The 20,720-nt window shown below is 41.8% G+C and overlaps 1 protein-coding gene across 2 annotated transcripts in view; it reads right to left on the reverse strand.

Moving 5' to 3' along the window:
• ehmt1b (euchromatic histone-lysine N-methyltransferase 1b) overlaps positions 1 to 18,362 on the reverse strand; it is a 34,368-nt gene extending 16,006 nt beyond the window's left edge. Inside the window, exons 1-4 of one of the 2 annotated variants that reach the window (XM_080047210.1) lie at positions 18,337 to 18,362; positions 2,863 to 2,953; positions 2,231 to 2,760; positions 25 to 745 (exon numbers count right to left, since the gene is read on the reverse strand). In XM_080047210.1, coding sequence (XP_079903336.1) covers positions 25 to 745; positions 2,231 to 2,760; positions 2,863 to 2,953; positions 18,337 to 18,357 — 1,363 coding nt within the window. In that variant the 5' untranslated portion in view covers positions 18,358 to 18,362. Of the gene's footprint in view, positions 1 to 24; positions 746 to 2,230; positions 2,761 to 2,862; positions 2,954 to 5,833; positions 5,882 to 18,336 lie in introns of those variants that run through there. The other variant, XM_080047211.1, reaches the window with a different exon arrangement.
• Between the last annotated feature and the right edge of the window lie 2,358 nt (positions 18,363 to 20,720).

The following is a 20,720-nucleotide window of genomic DNA, read 5'->3' on the forward strand; positions in this document are numbered from 1 at the left end:
TTGTGTTAGTGGAATGTGTCTGACCTTGGTGGAGCTTGGCTAAAGCCGAAGGGGCTATACGAGCCGAAGGAGCTATAGGAGCTATAGGAGCCGGAGTAGCTGGAGGAGCCACAGTAGCTGCTGGAGGAGCCACAGAAGCTGCTGGAGGAGCCACAGTAGCTGCTGAAGGAGCTGCTGGAGGAGCCACAGAAGCTGGAGCCACAGTAGCTGCTGGAGGAGCCACAGTAGCTGCTGGAGGAGCCACAGTAGCTGCTGGAGGAGCCACAGTAGCTGCTGGAGGAGCCACAGGAGCTGCTGGAGGAGCCACAGTAGCTGGAGCCACAGTAGCTGCTGGAGGAGATACAGGAGCTGCTGAAGGAGCTGCTGGAGGAGCCACAGTAGCTGCTAGAGGAGCCACAGTAGCTGCTAGAGGAGCCACAGTAGCTGCTAGAGGAGCCACAGTAGCTGCTAGAGGAGCCAGAGTAGCTGCTGGAGGAGCCAGAGTAGCTGCTGGAGGAGCCAGAGTAGCTGCTGGAGGAGCCAGAGCAGCTGCTGGAGGAGCCAGAGCAGCTGCTGGAGGAGCCAGAGCAGCTGCTGGAGGAGCTACTGGAGGTTCTGGTGAAGCGGTCGGTGCTGGAGCTGGTGTATCCAGTGGACTCTGAGGTAGATGGTTCTGAGAAGAGGACTGCGGGGATTTCGGAACATCCTGTGAAACATGAGTATCCATTTTGGCACTCTTTGCTTCTCTTAATTCCCTGTTAAGAAGCTGCGACAAGAACAGAGAAGCACATGTGTGATCACTATGAGACATCCTTCAAGTCTTTTTGTTACTGAGTATTCTTTCATTTTCCGGTAGTCCACTGATTAATTAAATGAAGTGGAATAAAAACAATAAAAAAAGAGCTATGCACAGAAATGTTTTCGCTGAACACAAGACTCTTGCAGAGGTCACTACACACGGGCGCTTTAACACGGAAATGAAGATTCTGTCTACCAATCAACGGACTGCAGTGTATAGGTCCACCCTTTGGAACAGCTTGGTACCCCAAAGAAAGGGTCCCAATAATGGGTGCATCTTGGCTTGCTTATTTTGGGACCCTACCCAACTTTTGACCGTGGAAACGCAAATAAAAGCGTGCCCAGCTGCACCAACCCAAGCCGCACTACTCAGTGGAAACAAGGCTTAAATTACCCATGTGATTTTCACCCAGTTTTCACGTCCACTTGACTATGTTCTGCTGCAAGAAGACATCGACTGTGTTACAGTAAACAAGGTCTTCTTGCAACAAAGCACAAAAATCTTCCTTTGATACATTTGAGGAGTGCGGGATGATGATTGAACACAATTATTTGTCATCTTTAAGCAAAATGGTATTGTGATGATATTGTTTTACCTAATTCAGTATTATGAAATAACCAGTTTCATCTGATGCAACAATTTGTACACAATATTGTTCTGACCTAGGGCTGTTTCTCATGGTTTGGGCCCTTTATAAGTTGGAGGAAGTCTAAATACTACATCATGCAGTGATATTTTAGACAACAGCGTGCTTCCAGTTTTGTTTGACTCTTCCCTGTTAAACATGACAATGCCCCACTGCACAAAACTGGACCATTTGCCTGCACAGTAAGGTTGGGCAGTAATAAAAATAACAACCGTATTCTTTTAACTACCATCATAAAATAAACTGTAATGTGCACATGTTCATAATAAATGCCTTCAGAGTGTGTGTCCATGTCCAGCAGTAGCATTAATGCCAGTGTTTGAAGATGCGCCAAAAGTGTAAATGATGGAGGCCTCATGTGACTGCCTCTTTCTAGAAGGAAAAGATGGCCAACACAAACAAGTTGGGTGGACACATTTTGGTTACAACACTGTTACAACAGGGTTACAACTATGTGCAACAGTAAAGGCAAGAACTCTGTGTTAGGTTATTTGCCTATTATTGCTGTTAATTTGTTTATATAATTTTATAAAATTAAATAAATATCTATTATGTTTGAGACTATGTAGAAGCAAATTGTTAATTCAGATAAATAATCTGTTAACCACCATTATTTATTTATAATTGATCCAAACCTTGGAAACTGCAATAAATGGGGGTTGCATTGAACTAAACTAGAAACACATTTGGAGAAGTTTTAAATAGCTAGTGATTTTCCATTGGTTCTGGAATTAAACTCTTGGGGGGGGCGGGGAACAAACAATTTCTCTATGCAGAAAAACCCTGTTATAGTGTATATTGTTTACCTTCTGTGCTGCGCTTACAGCAGGTCTGGACATGGTTTTGCGTGCTCTGTGTATTGTGACTGGTGCTGGAGCCGGCGCAGGAGGCAATGCTGGGCCATTTTTAGTGTCTGGCGTCTCCTGTCCCGATGTAGTCCCTGTACTGGGGTCAGTCCTTAGTGCACCTGAACTGTGCGCACACTCAGACAGCGGCGAGGCGGGGCGGGGTTTGGCCGTTTGTCCCCCTGTCTGTGAGCCCAAAGGCAACCAGTTAGTCCTGTGAGGGGAAAGTCCCAAAGCTGGAGAGCCGCCTTCCTGCTGCTGCTGCTGCTTAGTGAGAATGAATCCATTGCTTCCAGTAACAGAACCGTGCGGCACTGGCTCCATGTCTGAAGTGCCATTTTCATTTACCAAATGTAAAGTCTTGTAGTTGCCATCTGATGCAGAGCCGTGCATGGGGCTCTTGTGCCTTGTGTCGTCATATTCTGTGCCGTTATGCATTGCCTCTGCTGCAGGGGACGAGGCCAGTCTGGCTGCTACCTCTTTGTCTCCATCTATGGAGGAAAAGAGAAAACATTATTGTGCAAACTATCTTGTAAAACCACTCGGTTTCATAGATGATAGATAAGTGCTTTCGAGTTTAATTTGATTTCTACCTGGTTTGGCCTCTCCGTTGCTAGTTGCATCGAGTTGCTCTTTCAGTGTGGAGGCCCCCTTATCCACGCTGCCCTCGGCTAGACCAGCGGGCTGATGAAAAAAGAACACATGTCTCAGGGGAAACTGAATGTGGAGCTAAATATTTTACCTTCATAGTGAATACTTGTCTGAAAAATAGTTGCAAAAGCCCAGGATAGCATAGGACGCTGGGACCTAGTTTGCTTTCAAATGCGGTTAATTCATTTTCAGCTGACTAAGTCATTTATTAAAATGAATGTCCAATCCTGAGTAACTAAATCTATTACTTACAACCTTTATCTAAACTTGAGAGATCATTGAGGGTTGAACCTCATTTGCTATGAAATTGAGTCAAACGAAACAATGCAAAGCAAAATATAAAAATAAAAGGGGGGGGGGGGAGAAGTAAAGAGTAAAGGCAGTCCAACAACAAGCTGATTAAAAAAAGTCCAAACCATAAAAAACATTACATGATTAGTCAAATTTAAAACTCTGTTAAATACAACCATCTTCCATGATGATCTGAATGCTCCTTCTCTTTACTTTTCAGAATTGTGTCTGTCAGAATCACAGACTATAGAATTCACCAAGAGAAGAATACAGGGCGACCCTATTGCACTTTCATTGTCTGTGCTCTCTCTTTATACGCGACAACCAACCAGCAGAGCATTTGATTCCACTGACGGAGCTTCAAAAGAAAATCTCAAACCACCCACAGACAGAGAAAGAGAGGAAGCAGTTGAAGAGGCAACACCAGGAAACATTAAACTGTGTCTCTCCCTCTTCTCCTGAGCACACCGTTAACCCTGCCTCACTCTGGTGAAAATGGGCTCCGAAGGAGACAAAGGAGGCCCAAGAGAGAAAACGTCAGCAATACACACGGCCACTTTTTAGACCGATTGTCAAAAAGGAAAGTGGCTCTAGGTCAGTTTGTCCTTGAAGAGCAGCAGAGCTAGGACTGAACGGGAAGAGTTACTTCACACTCACACTCGCAGGCTCACCAAGCAGAAGAGAGCTTGGTATAGAGGCAGATTGCTGATCAGGGCTGGGGTCACAGCACTATAAGCTTCATTGTAACAAACTGACGCAACCAGTTTAATTCTCCTCTAATAGCTCTGGCAGACAAACCCTAAGACAGAATGTGATCTAAAAACCTGCATAGTACCAAGGCCCCAACTGAAGGAGCTGTCGGGCTAGATTCCACGTTCTCCACCACAGTGCTTAGACGAACACGAACATGCACCTCGTCAAACAACAACAAGGTTGGGCCCATAGCCGAGCTGTGAGCACAAACACTGAGGTAGTTTCCCAAAGAGCATCTAGTCTGGGACAATCGTCTGCAGGGTTTGGTGGCAATGAAGTCTAAGGGATCACATGTCAGGGTGAAGAGGAGAAGAAGAATTCTTCACTTTCCTTTTTTCTTAATTTTAGTGGATTGAGGGAAGCCAGTTACAAAAAAATAACAGCAGCCTCATCCCTCCCCCTAGTGGTGGAAAGTGGAATGTACGCCACTGGAGACACAGAAAGGAAAGGTGGGGGAAGGGAGGCAGAGAAGGCCTGTCTGCAGATCTCTCCGCCATTTCGCAACTAGATTGTTTACAGACACGACGCGGCCATTGCAGCGCTTTTCCACTAGAGGGAGAACTGTGAGGAAAGGGATATGGGAGCTGCTGAAAGAAGATCCAAACGTGAAGCCATGGTTCTCAATGCTGATCAGAGTAGAAAGGAGAGATGTTAAAAAAAGACCAAAAGATTCAGCCAAGCCTGGAAAAATAAGACTCTAGTGGTTCATTGTTTAGATTCCAGACTGGATCTTTTTTTATTTTCTATTGCAAATAAGCTTTTCCTCAATCAATCTCTGTCCCTACAACATCATGTGAATAAGGCCTGAATGTTCACACTGATGGGACCCATCTACTGCAATACGCCTGGAGTCACAGCTCCATAAGAACAAAGCACATTTAACAATCAGCTGTTACACTGCCAATGACAAACGCAAGGTGCCAGCAACCACATGAGATTAAAAAAAATTAAAAACTGCATCATGCCATGTCACACCTTAGAAAACAAAAGCATGTGGTAACTGGCCTGGCCATCTGAAGAAATGATTCCCATGTTATTTATCCCCCTTGTTTCCTGTATATTGTCTAAATACAATTTAAATAAAGTAATTTAAAACTGAGACTTCATGAATCCCAAATGAAATCCAGACATGCCAATAATTTAACAGCCCAGTGGCTATTTTTGCAAACTAACTGATCAAGACATGCAAGGTCTGACCCCCAACCAGTCAGAAAGCTGTTCAGAAGATCACATCCTGCAACCGGCAAACATGAAAGCTCACATTGCAGCCAAACATGCATCCTTTGGATTGATAAGCATAGCAGTCACCACAGCTTTATATTAATTTCAAACTGACCATGAAACATGATACACACAGAGTTAAAGAAAAAAAGGCATGACAAAAGGACATTTGATCCAGGAGTTCCCACTCTACTCTTATGGTCATTTTCAGATCATTAATCAAGTGTGACATCATATTTCCCGGCATGCTGTGATCACCTTAAATACAGCTGTTGTGCTAATCCGCGAGGACCGACTCTCCAACAACAACAGGATCCAACATGCCACACTTAAATCTTCCTTTAATACAGCAGCAATGCTACCAAAAAGAACAGCAGCATTGCTCCTCGAGATTTAGTCCTCGATTTCATGAATTAACAGCAGTCAGTTGCTGACAAAGCTGTGGCTGTGTCCAGAAGAGCATCTGACAAACTGAGAAACCATCTCGACTAGAAGACAGCAAGAGCTCAAACTAATTGATTGTTAACTTTTACTCTGAGAAGCAAGACTACGCTATGATTCTCTTCAGACCATTCAAAGCCAACCATGGGTGAAGAGTATAAAGCTAACATGTCTTTTCCCCTTGTGTGCCTCCAGGAAGCATCATACCTGCTTTCTTCTCATGGCCTCCATTGAGGAGAAGAAGGCGTCAGAGAGGGAGTGTGTGCGGGGTTGAGTGTGAGAGAGAGAGAGAGGGAAGGGGGAGGACGGAGAGAGGGAAAGAGAATGTGCCGAAAAGATTGTTCCTTCTTTTCCTTTTCTTTCCCCGCATGCACGGTCATGTGACCTGGTGGCTCCCTCTGTCGGTCCTCCTCTTCAGAGGTTCTCCACAGAGCATGCTCAGTCACTTCTAACTCTTACACCTCTCCATTTCTTTACACTGGAAGACCTCATTGCCACAGATATCCACTGGAACAGACACACGCTAAAATGACTGTCTATATGAATAGAGACTGTCAATATTGATAGCAAAATCCCTATAATGAGAAACACTATACTCTCCAAGGCTTATTTCACACCACAGTCTTAATATTGGTTAAAAATTAAGAATCACTCACTGATTTTCTTTTAATGTTAATGTAATTCTGATACTTCTTTCAACAATTATTAATGGTATTCGTATTGAATTGTTTGTTGCTGCCTTCAGTCCCTTTTTTGGGTAAATTAAATTTTTTTGTGGGGGAGGGGCACCAACAGAAAAAGGAGGGAAATGTTACAAGGTAGAGGAGCCGAAGACCAAAAAGCAAACCGGATGTCAGGGAGGAGCTTGAGGAGATAGACGTTTTACAGACCGTGGACACCAGGCCAAATCTGAACCTTTCAACAGGAATGTCTGTCTGTAGTCTCCACTGAGCCAGTGCAAATGCAACGCTGCCAGGCAGGCCATGCAACAGATATCCACAGACAAAGCTTACATTGAGGAAAAAGAATGAAAAAGGTTCCAAAAGCAACCAGCAAATGACCAGACCAGATCATTGGTGGCCAGTACAAACTGAATGAACGTAAACGTACAATACCAACTTAGTATGAACCATATTTACAAAGGCATTCCATTGTTGTCAGAGCTTTTCATTTCATGTAGTCTCTTCTATAGCCTACTTTTACTTTTCAATCCATTACAAAATGTTATCAAAACTGTTGTAATGCCTGTCCAAAGTTCCCAGAACTCACTGTGAGGTCTTCAAACAACCTGCTTTCTCCGTCCAACAGTCCAAAGCGTAATGATATAAATAAGAGAAAAAGCAATTCCTCAACTTTGAGGAGGTGGAACTAGCAAAAATTTGACATGTTTGCTTAATAATGACTTAAACAATTAACTTATAATCAGAAAGGTACAGTCACCTTCCAAAGTGAATCATCATCACAGGAATGCTGATGTAGATTGATGGCTACTCAGGTTTCACAACTAAACAATGACAAAGAACCTGGTCCTCCTCATACAGTCTCCGGTTTATCTTTCAGGACTCAATGGAGAAGTCAGCTAGACATTGTATACAAGATCAGAGGAAAGCAACGAAAAATGTAAAGTACAGTTTTATACAGATAGTTTGTCTCATCCTGTAAACAAGAACACATTAGGCCTGGAACACTATGATATAAAACTCATTTAAATAACACAAACAAATGTGTGATTAATTTTCAGCCTCTATCAGGACTCAAGAGTTAAAGCTGGGGTATGTGATTTCTGATGGTCAAAGTTAAAGGGGGCGCCCTTAGCTCAGTTGCTAGGGCGTCCCCCCCATGGGCCTCGGCCAGCAGCGGACCCGGGTTCGATTCCAGCCCGCGGTCGTTCTCTGCATGTCACTCCCCTCTCTGCCCCATTTCAACTCTGTCTCTACACTATCAATAAAGCATAAAAATATAAAAAAATAAAAAAAGTTAACATGAGCTGTACACTTTGACCAATCAGAGCGAGACTCCGATTCTCTGTACTTATTGGCTGTTGGGACTGTCCATTCACTTTGTCACGACTTTGTTGGTGTAGAGCGTGTCAGGGAGGGGCCATAGGGGAGGGACCAAAGAGAACAAGTGGAGCGGTTGAGGTATTTGGATTAAAATCTCTTATCCCAACTCTGCCCTTTTCTCCCCAAAGCCACCCCAGCTTTAATGTAGTTTTGCACTGTTACAGAGTTGATGTACATGATGATTGTACAGATTTGAAACTACACAACAAAGAGACGGACCAGACATTTTAAGTTTATGTAATCAAGGCCAAAATGTTGCTGCAAAGCAGATGATAGACAAGGCCTTGTCTGAAACCATGCCAACAGTCCTGGACTCTGCACATTACCAGCATGGCACTAGAAAAGGCAATGTCAGCGTATTTGTCAGTCCAACACTTTGGTCAACACTGAAATATTTCAACAACTATTGCATGGATTGTGTTGTATTTTGCAGAAGACATTTGTGGTTCATGGAGAATGAAACCTACTGGTTTGGTGAACCCACGGCTTTTCCTCTAGCATCAAAATAATTTTCTCCAAACCAGTCCTTTAAGTTTTGACTAAAACACCTCAACTATTGGATGGATTACCCTGTATATTCATGTCTCCAGAGGACACATCCTAATGACTTTGGTCATTGCAATTCTTATTTTGAACTTTTCTTCTAGCGCAATCAGCTGTTCGTGCTAACGCCGACCCCAACTTCAAGCACAATAAAAACAACAACAACAACAACAACAACAGCGTAAAAAGACCATAGTGTATTTTTGTATTGCTCCTTGCTTTTCTTTGCTACCCTTCATGCATCCATACACGACTGGTCCATCGTATTTGTGCTGCCCATCTGCAATTTTTAAAGTGGTAACAGAGTTTTAATTGGTCTGGTTGGTCATGATAGTCCCACACCCAGACAATGAGTTCTTGGTTCCAGACCAGCAAATACTTGGTGCCGCTTTGGACCAGTTTTCCTGGCTGAGAGCTGGTTATTTTTCTGTTGGAACACAATAACTGGTTCAAGATTAGTAACTGGCTCCAAACCAGCCTTCAAACTGCGTTGGTGGAAAAGAGGGTAAATAAGGAAATAGAAAAGCAACACTGTAGCTGCATTCCAATAGTAGTTGCACTTCCCCTCGTTCATTTACCCTCAGCCCTTGGTATGACGTAACAGCATACGTTGCACGGAGGGAACTTGGAGTGCGGAGGGAGACTGGGCGGGGGAGGAGCGGAGGATTTAAATGGAACCCACTTGCCCTAGTACTCGCAATGGACCGTCAGTTACATAGGTAGTTCTGAATGCAAATAATAGAGAATTATAACGTTCTGCTAAGGTAGCCTATATTGCAGAAAGCCATTTCCATAGCATAAAAAACATTGAATTTCGACACGGTAACTCAGATTATCAAGATATTGTTACTTACACATAAATAAATTGTTTGCTCCAACATATTTTCTTATTTATGTTAGTTTCAACCAACAACATTTGTTTTAACTAGTCCCCTAATTGGCAGCCATCGGTGTTATAGCAGCAATGTGTAAACTGCAATACATTCACTAGATTGTTCCTATGGAAATAGGATAGGCTAATTGAGGCGTTTTGGAATATATTTATATATATATTTGTCCTGCAGGTGGCCGCGATGTCCCTAAAAGCATACAGTCTACCGGAAAATAAAAGGAGAAGAAAAAGAAGACGAACTGCAATGCACTGTGGGTGATATCCACCTCGGAGTGAACATGGATGTTCACTCGATCAGTCAGCCCTCCGAGGGTCTATATCACGAAGTTCACTTCAGTTTCCAGACAATTGGAACGACACTTAAGATGGCGGTGGGGATTCCCCCGAGGGCAAGTGCCCAGGGCAAGTGAACAAGGGCATGTTGAACGGGTATTGGAACGCAGGGTGTGTCTTCGTCCCATTACTTTGTATTTGCTGCTGCCTCCTATGGCTTTGACTCTGGGTACAATACATGAAGTGGAGAACTAGCCTAACTACATTGCAAGTATTTGTCAGTTTTCAATTCTCAAAGGTGAGGAGTGGGGACACATTTCTGTCAGTACTTAAAGGCCTATTTCATCGGTGGGAATATGAAGGTGTATAGAATTCTGAGATCCTATGTAGTATAAATGTGCAAAAAAAATTGAAATTGGTTCATCCTAGCCTGAGAAAAGGCAGAAAGAGTGTTTTATGGTCTCACTGTCTAACCCTACATTTCTCTTTCTGTGACATCACATAATGTGAGAATAATCCCTTCACCTCCATCACAGAAATTTATTTTTAGTCCCAGCAAACACAGGGTTAATAACAACTGTGCTAAATCACATAATCTTAAAAATAAAACTGGGGTGTGTTTTTGCATAATGGAAAGATTATAGATGTTGATGCCCAGTTTTGATTTGCAATGACATCTGATAGCAACTGCTGGCAAGATTGCCACACATTATGGTATGGATTAGGGATGGGCATGATTAAACGATGAACGGATATTGATCATTTTGTTATTGGATAAAGTAACGTTAGGTCCTTTACCACTCAGAAAAATGTGCCATGTCCATGACCCTGTCATACAAGGCTAAATTATGTTTAAGAGCACCGTAGCGTTGGCTCACTGTTAACTGCCTTGTCAAAGTGGATTTTTGTTGGATTAGAAGTTCTTGGAATGAAGATGTCATCGAGTAAAAACAAGCAGTATAGTCTACCATATAAATGTTTTAATATGGAAGAACTAATGATTTAATGTTTTTAATTTTCACAATCAATTGAGTAAATTTCTTTGAATGCCCATCCAGATTTCCATGTTCCCCAGAATAACATTCCTAACCATGTTGGTAACCTCTATGACCTTTTCTGTGACCTGCCCTTGACCAACAGTTTTGTCAATGACAAAGTCCCAAAACCTTACAGCCTTCATTAAGATTTATGGTCAATGCTTTATGTTTTTTTTTTTTTCATGGCCTTTCCCGGAGTGCCAGCATCAAGTAAATTTGAAGCCCTCTACAATTAAAGCCTAAGAATAGTATAATCCTCATCTTTAGTTTTATTCTGTACAGTTCTTTTGTATTTTAAACAAATAAAGCTGTAGCCCACTAAATCTGATACTTTATTTTTCACAAGCGTCATGAGCCAGGCTACTGAAGGTCCCGAGTCACGAATATAGTTGATAGACAGAAATGATTCACATGATGTGAATTAGAAAGAGAATGTGACTTCTGCAGTTGACATTAATTAACTAATTAATTGGAGTCGGGTACCCATTGGTGTACAGAGTTAAAATTCAACCCTTTAAAATGATTGCATCTTTTACCCAATTTCTGACTCTGATGCAAAGCATTCTTTATGATTCACTCAATATTTCAGTCTACTGAATTGCTTTACAAAATAAAACCAGACAGGTAAAAATAAGCAGATCTTAAAAGTGCAGCTGTTTTTATACACCTAAATATCCGTGGAGTGCACCTAGATATTTTCACTGGTTGCACCAGTGCACCTTAACTTTATCATGTACTATTAAAATATTGGGGGCACTCAAAGATACATGCTGCTGCATCTAGTAGATATAAAAGTTACAAGCACCAGTGCAACCAATGAAAAGGTTAGTCTGGAGCCCTGCTAAGACAGGACACTACACAATGTGGGTCTTTTACTATAACATGGGCTACAGATTGGATCATTTTATTAACCTGGTCAAAGTTGACTGGACATTTAGTAAGATTAGACAATGTGTGGAGGTTGTGCACAAACCCTTGCCTTTTTTTAAAGATAAACTACTGATAACCCTAGCGGCACACCCATCTGCACTGTGCCATTTCTGCTCAGTTATGCCTTTTCCGTTAATTGAATCTTTGAATTGTTCAGAGTTGTAGAAGATAAGAATTGGGATTCTTATGTATGTACGGTACTCTTTTGCCCAACCTTTCTTGATTATTAGGAAGTCTGGATCAAGCAACTGCTTAACATCAATTGTTCTTGATGCAGGGTATAATTGATAATCTTGATGATATAATAATAATAATAATAATTGTGAGAAAATAATTGCTACTTATGTGGAAGCACCATCATACCCATTGCAGTCTAGGGAGATGTCTGATAGGACATGCAAATAACTTGGTTGTAACTGTCACAGGCCAATAACTGCCATTTTACCTCAACAATGTACTTTCAACTGCATGCTCTGAGCCCACAGCATTGCTTGTCATTCAACCAAGCCTCTTGTCTCTCCATGCCTCCTGTCCTGAATGGAAACCATATAGACACTGTACACCGAGTGACCAGGAAATTAGAAACACCTGTACGATGTTATGCAAAGCTATACGAGAGCCCTGTAGTTAATAATACTACCTTACCAATAGTTGAAATCTATACCTTTTGTAATTCAAATATGATCATTATTGGAATGGAGGATTGGGTCATTTATGGTGGGGTGTTGTTAAACATTAAGGTCGGTACTGCACATTTACTCTGACAGGACTTCCTGTTAATGTTCAGCCTCTTGGGGGCCAGATGTTCTCTTTCTTGAAAATGCAAATGAAGTGTGTTCAAACTGGGGCCAACTGCTATCACTACTAGGGGTGTGCACGTGTACACGTGTACACGTTTAACCGTTTAGTAAATCATAACCGTTTAGGAAAAATCAATAAACGAAAACCGTTTTTAAAAAAAAATCTTCAAATTTTAAATGTTCTTTTTTTCAAAGTTTTTAAATATGTTCTGGAGACACGCATTTATTGATTTTACTGTGTATAATCGCAAACACACACGCGCGGGGAGGCGCCGTGCTTGGCTCGAGTAACAGCCACGGACGAGTGATGGAAGATAACCTAAAGATTAAAGTTACCCGGTTGAAGTGAATTACGCGCGTAAGTAGCCCGAACTTTATAACACCTGTTCACCCTCATAAATGTGGACATGTAGAAAGCGATAGGCTATATTAATCAGGAAATTAACAAAGGGCGATAATGACGGCCAACACATGAAAGGCGAACGCGTATGTGTGTGTGCCCGCGCTTACAAGGCGGTGGGCGCACAAGGACAATGATGTCACGGTTAACCGTGTACACGAAAAAAATTCCGTCGTGTACACGGTTAGACATTTTTGTAAACGTTCACACCCCTAATTACTACAGTTGGTCATTTCAAGCAGTAACAGTCCGCAACAAGGACTTGATAGGTAGGGCAGTGCTATTCATAGAATTTTAATACTAATTACAATTTTGGCTTATGATTAGCAAGACAAGGTGATGAAAGTAAAATTATTATCTTGTCACATTCAGTTTTGCAAAAAGATGCTCTAGTTTTGTCTTGTGTAAGTACGCTTTCGCCCCTCTCTTAAAAATAAGTAAAGTGACTAATAACAGAGTATTTAACAGCATCTATTTGTGAATTCTACATCGCAATGTTCCCTCACTAAAGCTAACCCCTCTCTTTCGGAAAATTTACAAAAGCTACTGTGGCCTTAATGGACCAGAAGCTAGTTACTAAAGATGGCATAATCCAATCTTTCCACAATATGAACTAATGATGTGAAGATGTATTTAGTTATTAATTCTGTAGTACGTCTTCCAGCAGGTGCATTTCTTGCGGACACAGAATCATGTCGGTGCAACATGGCAGCACGCCCAGCTCATACAGTTTGTAGCAAAAAGCTCATTCTAAAAGGCAATTAAAAAAATATAACACATTTTCAAGTGATTATACTACTTGTATAAGCTAATATATTACATTTCTACAAGTATGTTCTGAAAATGCCAATAAATTCTACAAGCTGTACCTTTTACCTTCCGTTATCAGTGTTGTTGCTAAAACCCTACCAAAACTATGAGCGCAGCTAAAAGCTACCTTTCCTTAAAAAATATATTTTCTAAGTAGAGCTCATTAAAATAATACAGCAGTGTGTAACGTAACGCAGCATACGTAGCTCCTTCAAGGCACAGGGCAGTGTGTAACTTAACGCAACGTACGTAGCTCCTACATAGCAAGTTTGAGTTCTAGCTAGCCAGGGAAAATGAGCGATTGAAAATGAACGCTGAATGCAGCCGAGCAGAGGGAAAGGTGGCAGTAAGTTTGGTACAGTCAAAATGAGTGAATAACTGCTACAGCTTCCGACCAAGAAAAGTCTTCGTCTGTTCTTTCTCCAACTAATGCAGAAAGAACAGGTGGTTAGCCTTAGCTAACCTTCCTCTGTCCTTAAGATAAAGATAACGGTCTGTCAGCTAAGCGATATATGTTTGTTAATATACGTGTTACGCTCTATAGTCATACAGCAATCACATATACAGTGTGTGAGGTTCATAAGACAGGTCTCAGAAGAGAAACCTTTCTGGAATCCCACCTTTTATCTGCTTTAAAAGCTATAGTGCGCAACTTTTTCATATAATTTATTGTTGGTTAAAATTCAAGCCGTTGCCAAATTATTGGACACAGTTTATTAAGCCTATCACACCAAACAACTCTGTATTCCTCAATATGGCAGCGTATACAAACTGGTGTCGCCCCCGACGCTGGTGCAGGAGCTCAAGAAGCGTCAAAGGCTTACTTCATGTTGATAATTAAAAGACAGTTTGTTATATATATTTATATCCATAAATTAAGCAGGATATTTACAAAGTAAATGAGTAATGGTCTTAAAGGAGAAGTACACTCAACAAAAATATAAACGCAACACTTTTGTTTTTGCTCCCATTTTTCATGAGATGGACTTAAAGATCTAAAATTCATTCCAGATACACAATATTACCATTTCTCTCAAACATTGTTCACAAATCTGTCTAAATGTGTGATAGTGAGCACTTCTGCTTTGCTGAGATAATCCATCCCACCTCACAGGTGTGCCACATCAAGATGCTGATCTGACATCATTAGTGCACAGGTGTGCCTTAGACTGTCCACAATAAAAGGCCACTCTGAAATGTGCATTTTTCTTGCTTTATTGGGGATCTGGGGACTCAGAACCAGTCAGTATCTGGTGTGACCACCATTTGCCTCATGCAGTGCAACACATCTTCTTCGCATAGAGTTTATCAGATTGTCAATTGTGGCCTGTGGAATGTTGGTCCACTCCTCTTCAATGGCTGTGCGAAGTTGCTGGATATTAGTGGGAAGTGGTGCACGCTGTCGTATACGCCGGTCAAGCACATCCCAAACATGCTCAATGGGTGACATGTCCGGTGAGTATGCTGGCCATGCAAGAACTGGGACATTTTCAGTTTCCAAGAATTGTGTACAGATCCTTGCAACATGGGGCCGTGCATTATCTTGCTGAAACGTGAGGTGATGTTCATGGATGTATGGCACAACAATGGGCCTCAGGATCTCATCACGGTATCTCTGTGCATTCAAAATGCCATCAATAAAATGCACCTGTGTTCTTCGGCCATAACAGATGCCTGCCCATACCATAACCCCACCACCACCATGGGCCACTCGATCCACAACATTGACATCAGCAAAGCGCTCACCCACACGACGCCACACACGCTGTCTGCCATCTGCCCTGAACAATGTAAACCGAGATTCATCCGTGAAGAGAACACCTCTCCAACGTGTCAGACGCCATCGAATGTGAGCATTTGCCCACTCAAGTCTGTTACGGCGACGAGCTGGAGTCAGGTCAAGACCCCGATGAGGACGACGAGCATGCAGTTGAGCTTCCCTGAGACGGTTTCTGACAGTTTGTGCAGAAATTGTTTGGTTATGCAAACCAATTGTTTCAGCAGCTGTCTCAGTGGCTGGTCTCAGACGATCTTGGAGGTGAACCTGCTGGATGTGGAGGTCCTGGGCTGGTGTGGTTACACGTGGTCTGCGGTTGTGAGGCCGGTTGGATGTACTGCCATATTCTCTGAAACGCCTTTGGAGACGGCTTATGGTGGAGAAATGAACATTCAATGCACGAGCAACAGATCTGGTTGACATTTCTGCCGTCAGCATGCCAATTGCAGGGGTTAAATTCAGGGTGGCCTTTTATTGTGGACAGTCTAAGGCACACCTGTGCACTAATCATGATGTCAGATCAGCATCTTGATGTGGCACACCTGTGAGGTGGGATGGATTATCTCAGCAAAGCAGAAGTGCTCACTATCACACATTTAGACAGATTTGTGAACAATGTTTGAGAGAAATGGTAATATTGTGTATCTGAAATGAATTTTAGATCTTTAAGTCCATCTCAGGAAAAATGGGAGCAAAAACAAAAGTGTTGCGTTTATATTTTTGTTGAGTGTAAGTGATATTTTTTGTAAATATACTAGGGCTGTCAAATTAACGCGTTAATTTCGATTAATTAATCACAGAAAAATTAACGCGATTAAAAAAATTAACACAGATTAATCGCACGTCTATATTGCCCTTTGACCCGGTGCAAAAGTGGTGCGCAGCTGCACCTGTAGCTCGTCTCCCGCATAAACGGACACCCGCCCCGTGTGTGGTGTGTGTGTGTGTGCAAATATTTTTGCCTATGAGTACGACGATGATGAATGAGTCGGCATAGGCTATGCGCATCTATGGCAGTGCAGCGCTGTCTGTTGTGGGAGACATTCAGTCTGCTTGTTTTATTGAGAAAATTCGGCGCTAGTTCCTAATTTCATTTCATGTAGAAACCTGGCTGAGGGGAGGAGACAGAAGTTACGAGAGACGGAGAGTGAGAGAGAGAGAAACAAACTTTTGTCGGCTATACAGCTGTTTATAAACAGGCATAAAAGTGTCATATAAGTATGCGATTAATTTAGATTAATTAATCACAGAGCCTGTAATTAATTAGATACATTTTTTTTAATCGCTTGACAGCCCTAAAATATACGTGTTAAATGATCACTTTATATCCATACCGCAATCACTGAAACCATATGTGCAGTTCATAACACAGGTCTCCCAGTCATTCAGCTTTGAAGTAATAGCCAGATAACATTTCAAGTATCCCGCTCGTTTTTATGCAATCAGGAGACAGAGCGCTATAAAGAGGCGGGTCTCTGTGCCCGTGAATGATGACTTGTTGCTCTCCTCTCCATGGCGGCACTATCTGACGAATACTACTGCGCGTTCATGTGGTTGTGACGTAGGGATGAGGGAGGGGACCGCTAACTGCAGTCACTGACAGGAAATTAGGCTAGCTAAAAGGACCATATCACTTACTTCTCCTCTAATATTGACCAACATAATAATCATGACTATAATTTTTGCCATTTGACTCATCATTCCACCACTTCACTGTCCACAGACAATTATGTGTATAGGCTAACTATTAAGTAGGCCTAGCCTATTATTTTTGGCTGAAAGTAGCCCAGTTTTAACTGAGGTATTATTTCAGGCATATAGTTAAGACATGTAGTCGTTTTTTAAAATCGCAATATTCAGTCCTCTCCTTATATTGGAAAGGAGGCACATATTTGAAAAAATTAAAAATCTAAATGATCAACGTTATGAACAGATAAGAACAAAATCTGTACAGCTGCACCAGTAGAGAAATGTATTTGGTCAATTTAAATAGGTCAACTGACCCTTTACGGAAACCCATTGTATCTCTTTAAAATATGCATCACGTTACGAAGTTATGAGTACAAACGAAAGTGGCGGCATTGCCTCACACCTTTCTTTGCCACACTCCAAGATGCTCTCAGTCAGCGCTGATGAGCAGATCTTACCTGAGCGCTGTACGAGCGACCTCTGCCGAACAACACTGGACCCCATCTCTCGAAAATAAAAAAAAATAAACAAAGACTGAATGTCCGATCGAGATCCATTCGCACAGTAATGTGCCATTGAGATCAAACGATCAGTACAGTGAGTTCATCTTTACTGATGAAATAATAACAGAACAGTGATGCAACTTGTTCAAGCTAGCCCGAGGAGGGTTTATGCCGAACAAAAGCCATAGCAGCCAACAAAGACAACCCTCCACCAGCAAAATAATTCTTATAACAGTTTAATGCATAAAATGATACTCATTAAAAAGCATCAGAGCCGGTTTAAGAACTGGCGCCATATGTTTACAGTGGGAGGTTGTAAGAAGCACTGCCAACGTTGTCTTCATTTGACTGCATCAATCATCATGTAGCCAAAAGACTTCACAGCAGGAAAAAGAACACTACATTCTGAGCATTTCCCCGTGATGTTCGAAATTACACAGAGAGTGTGCTCTTTCATTTAGGGAAGATGTTAATCTCTAGAATCTGTTTTTTGTGCGGATTTGAGAAAGTGTGCACAGTCTGCTAACTAGCACGGCTGCTAGCAGCTAGCTAAACAGCAGGATACAAATGATTGACCAGCGAGCCGGTGACAGACAATGCCGTTGATACCATGAATAGTACTTGCTAGAAACGCATACATATTTATCTGCAGTTTATTTTGTACCACTAAAGCTGGACAGAAGCAGGACAGTGACGTGAGCCTGGACCATGTATGAGCAAACTCCTGAGCGTAGCAACCAACGCGCCCAGACTGTTCATTCACGTTCCGGGGCGCAGCATCTTCCTGCACATTCAATTGCCCTCCGGTCCAGCACAAAAGCAAGAGGCTCCGGGCTGGCAGCGGGCAATTTACGACAAAACGACAGGCCGACACCGACTATTCGACTGTCTACAAATGGGTTTGAGGCTGCCGGGGACTAACACATTTCCCAAGACCCGGAAAACAGTGTGTAAGTTAAACGAGCTCGGTGAAGATAATGCTCTCACACTCACCTCGGGTCCAACCGAAGCCATGGTGCCTGGACGTAAACTCCGCCCACCCACGATTACGTCACATTTATTGATTTTCACAAAGCGTAATACCACACCTGGGAGTGGGATTGTTATAAAAAATTAATATTTATAGTATTCATATAAATAGTAGGCCTAATCCTCAAATAGATTAGAGAGGGAAAGACTATGTCATAACAGGAGTTAATGCAACTAGGCCTACAGAAGACACCACAATAAATAGCCGGACTAGAGTATTCAAACACTGAAAAAGACCCATCTAATAATAGGCCTACACATAAAAGTGCCACAATCATCTTTAACCAGTGCAGTCTATTATCTAAATGCAAACATTCCAAACACCAAACTCGGATTGACTCATGCATCTATTACAAGGATAACTAATGCTCAGAAAGGTGTGTTTTTAACAGTATGCTTTTACATCAGTAATGTTGGTATAACATTGATTAATTGTAATTTATTGTTTTTTAATTTGATATGTATGCATAAAGCAATTATCGTCTGTAGCATGTTGGAAAATGCAGGACAGGCCCAGTTGATTGATTGAATGTGTGCCAAATGCCAAGAGGAAAAGGTCTAAGTGAGTTCTAAAGAGGGTTCATTGTCGGAGAACAGATGGTAGAAGCTTCAAATAAACACAACGTTGTTCTAAGTGATCACCTTCATCTATGAAACATTTATATCCTGATATGGGCTCTCTTCAAGCTTTACAGTTGTCCCATCCATAGAGCCAGAGGTGTCACTGAATGGTTGATGGGTCTGAAAATGTGAAGCATATGGTAGAACAGTCGTCAACTGATTGCAGGGTTGGTGGTTCGATCCCCCGCCTCCTGCCACATGTTGAAGTGTCCCTGGGCAGTGAACCCAAAATTGATCCCGATGGTGTGCTTGCAACCTGTGTGGTAGTTGCTACTGTCTGTGTAGGCTATATGATTTTGTGTGAATGGTTGAATGAGACAAACTGAAAAAAGCGCTATTTAATAAAGTCCATTTACCATATGCTGTGTGGCCCTTGCAGTCACCAGATTGCAATGAAAACCTGTGGGAGACTTTGGACAATGCTCTCTCCATAACCATCATCAAAACACAAAATGAGAGGATTATCATTGAAGTGACTGGTGATCTCCCTCCAGTTGAGTTCAGAGACTTGAAGAATCAATGACAAAGCTCACTGGAGCTGTTCGGGTGACGCATGGTGGTACAACACCTTACTAAGACATCTTGTGTTATATACATACAATTTGTAAATTCAATTTTCTCAGATGATTGACAGTTCAAAGCTGCTGAAAAATTATTTACAATAGATTGGTTGCAAAAGAAAAGCCAAAGTATAAAGAAATTAAAATAATTACTGGAGCAAAAGGAATCCAACATTAACCGTTTGAAACAAGATGGTCTTAGTGGCTATACCTAAACCTAAATCATGGAGGTAATGGACGAAATTAATGTTTTACAGCTAGATGTTCTTATGTAGGAATGTGGACACTGTGATCACTGGTTTGTGTGTGAGCAAAAGAATACTTGATAGTACACATTCATTTATTGAAGTCATCAATATTAAAATTGCTGAATTCTATTTAGCTGCGTTAGTGTCCGGTTCCATGGTGTTGTACATGCTGCCTCACTGTCACACTGCTTTCTAGGTTTTACTTGGAACAGAACATGAGCCCTCATTGATAATTTTAGTAAGGGGGAAATGTCTGCTGTGCTATTACTGTAAATGCATAGGACCTCAATGAAACTTTATTTTCTTTCATTATATTGAATTACAATCATTTTAATTTTGATTATTAGAGATCAAGCAAATCATGAACAAAATCTTAAGACCGGGGGAAAATTCCAAGTATTTGCATTTCGCGATAGTTGATCGTAACCAAGTCATTTTCATCTGATCAAAAGTTTAAGACCATAGCCCTAAAAACTTAAAATTTGCGCCAAAATCTGGCTTTTTTTATTGTCATTTTCTGTCAGACATTCACAATGTCATGACCTCCTGATGGCGAAGGCAAAAAGGCTTTCTGTCTTTGAACATAGCAGGATTGTTGAGCTGCCCAAGCAAGGCCTCTCGCAACGCGCAATCGCTGCAGTGGTGGGACGCCGTAAGACAGTCATTTAACATTTCTTCAAAGATCCTGAGGGTATATGGGACAAAAAAAATCACCTGCGCCGAGCCAGAGACACAGGCCGATCCTCCACCCAAATTAGGGCCCTAACCCACTACAGAGTCCTTTTTTTAAACTTTTTGTTAGCATTTTTGAGTTTTTAAGGCTATGGTCTTCAACTTTTGATCAGCTGATGAACAGCCTGTTGGCATTTTGAAGCTCTACTTACAACTTGGTTACGATCAACCACCGCAAATTCCGAAT

This window comes from Ammodytes marinus, assembly GCF_949987685.1.
Source record: "Ammodytes marinus genome assembly, chromosome: 18".
NCBI classification, from domain to species: domain Eukaryota; kingdom Metazoa; phylum Chordata; class Actinopteri; order Uranoscopiformes; family Ammodytidae; genus Ammodytes; species Ammodytes marinus.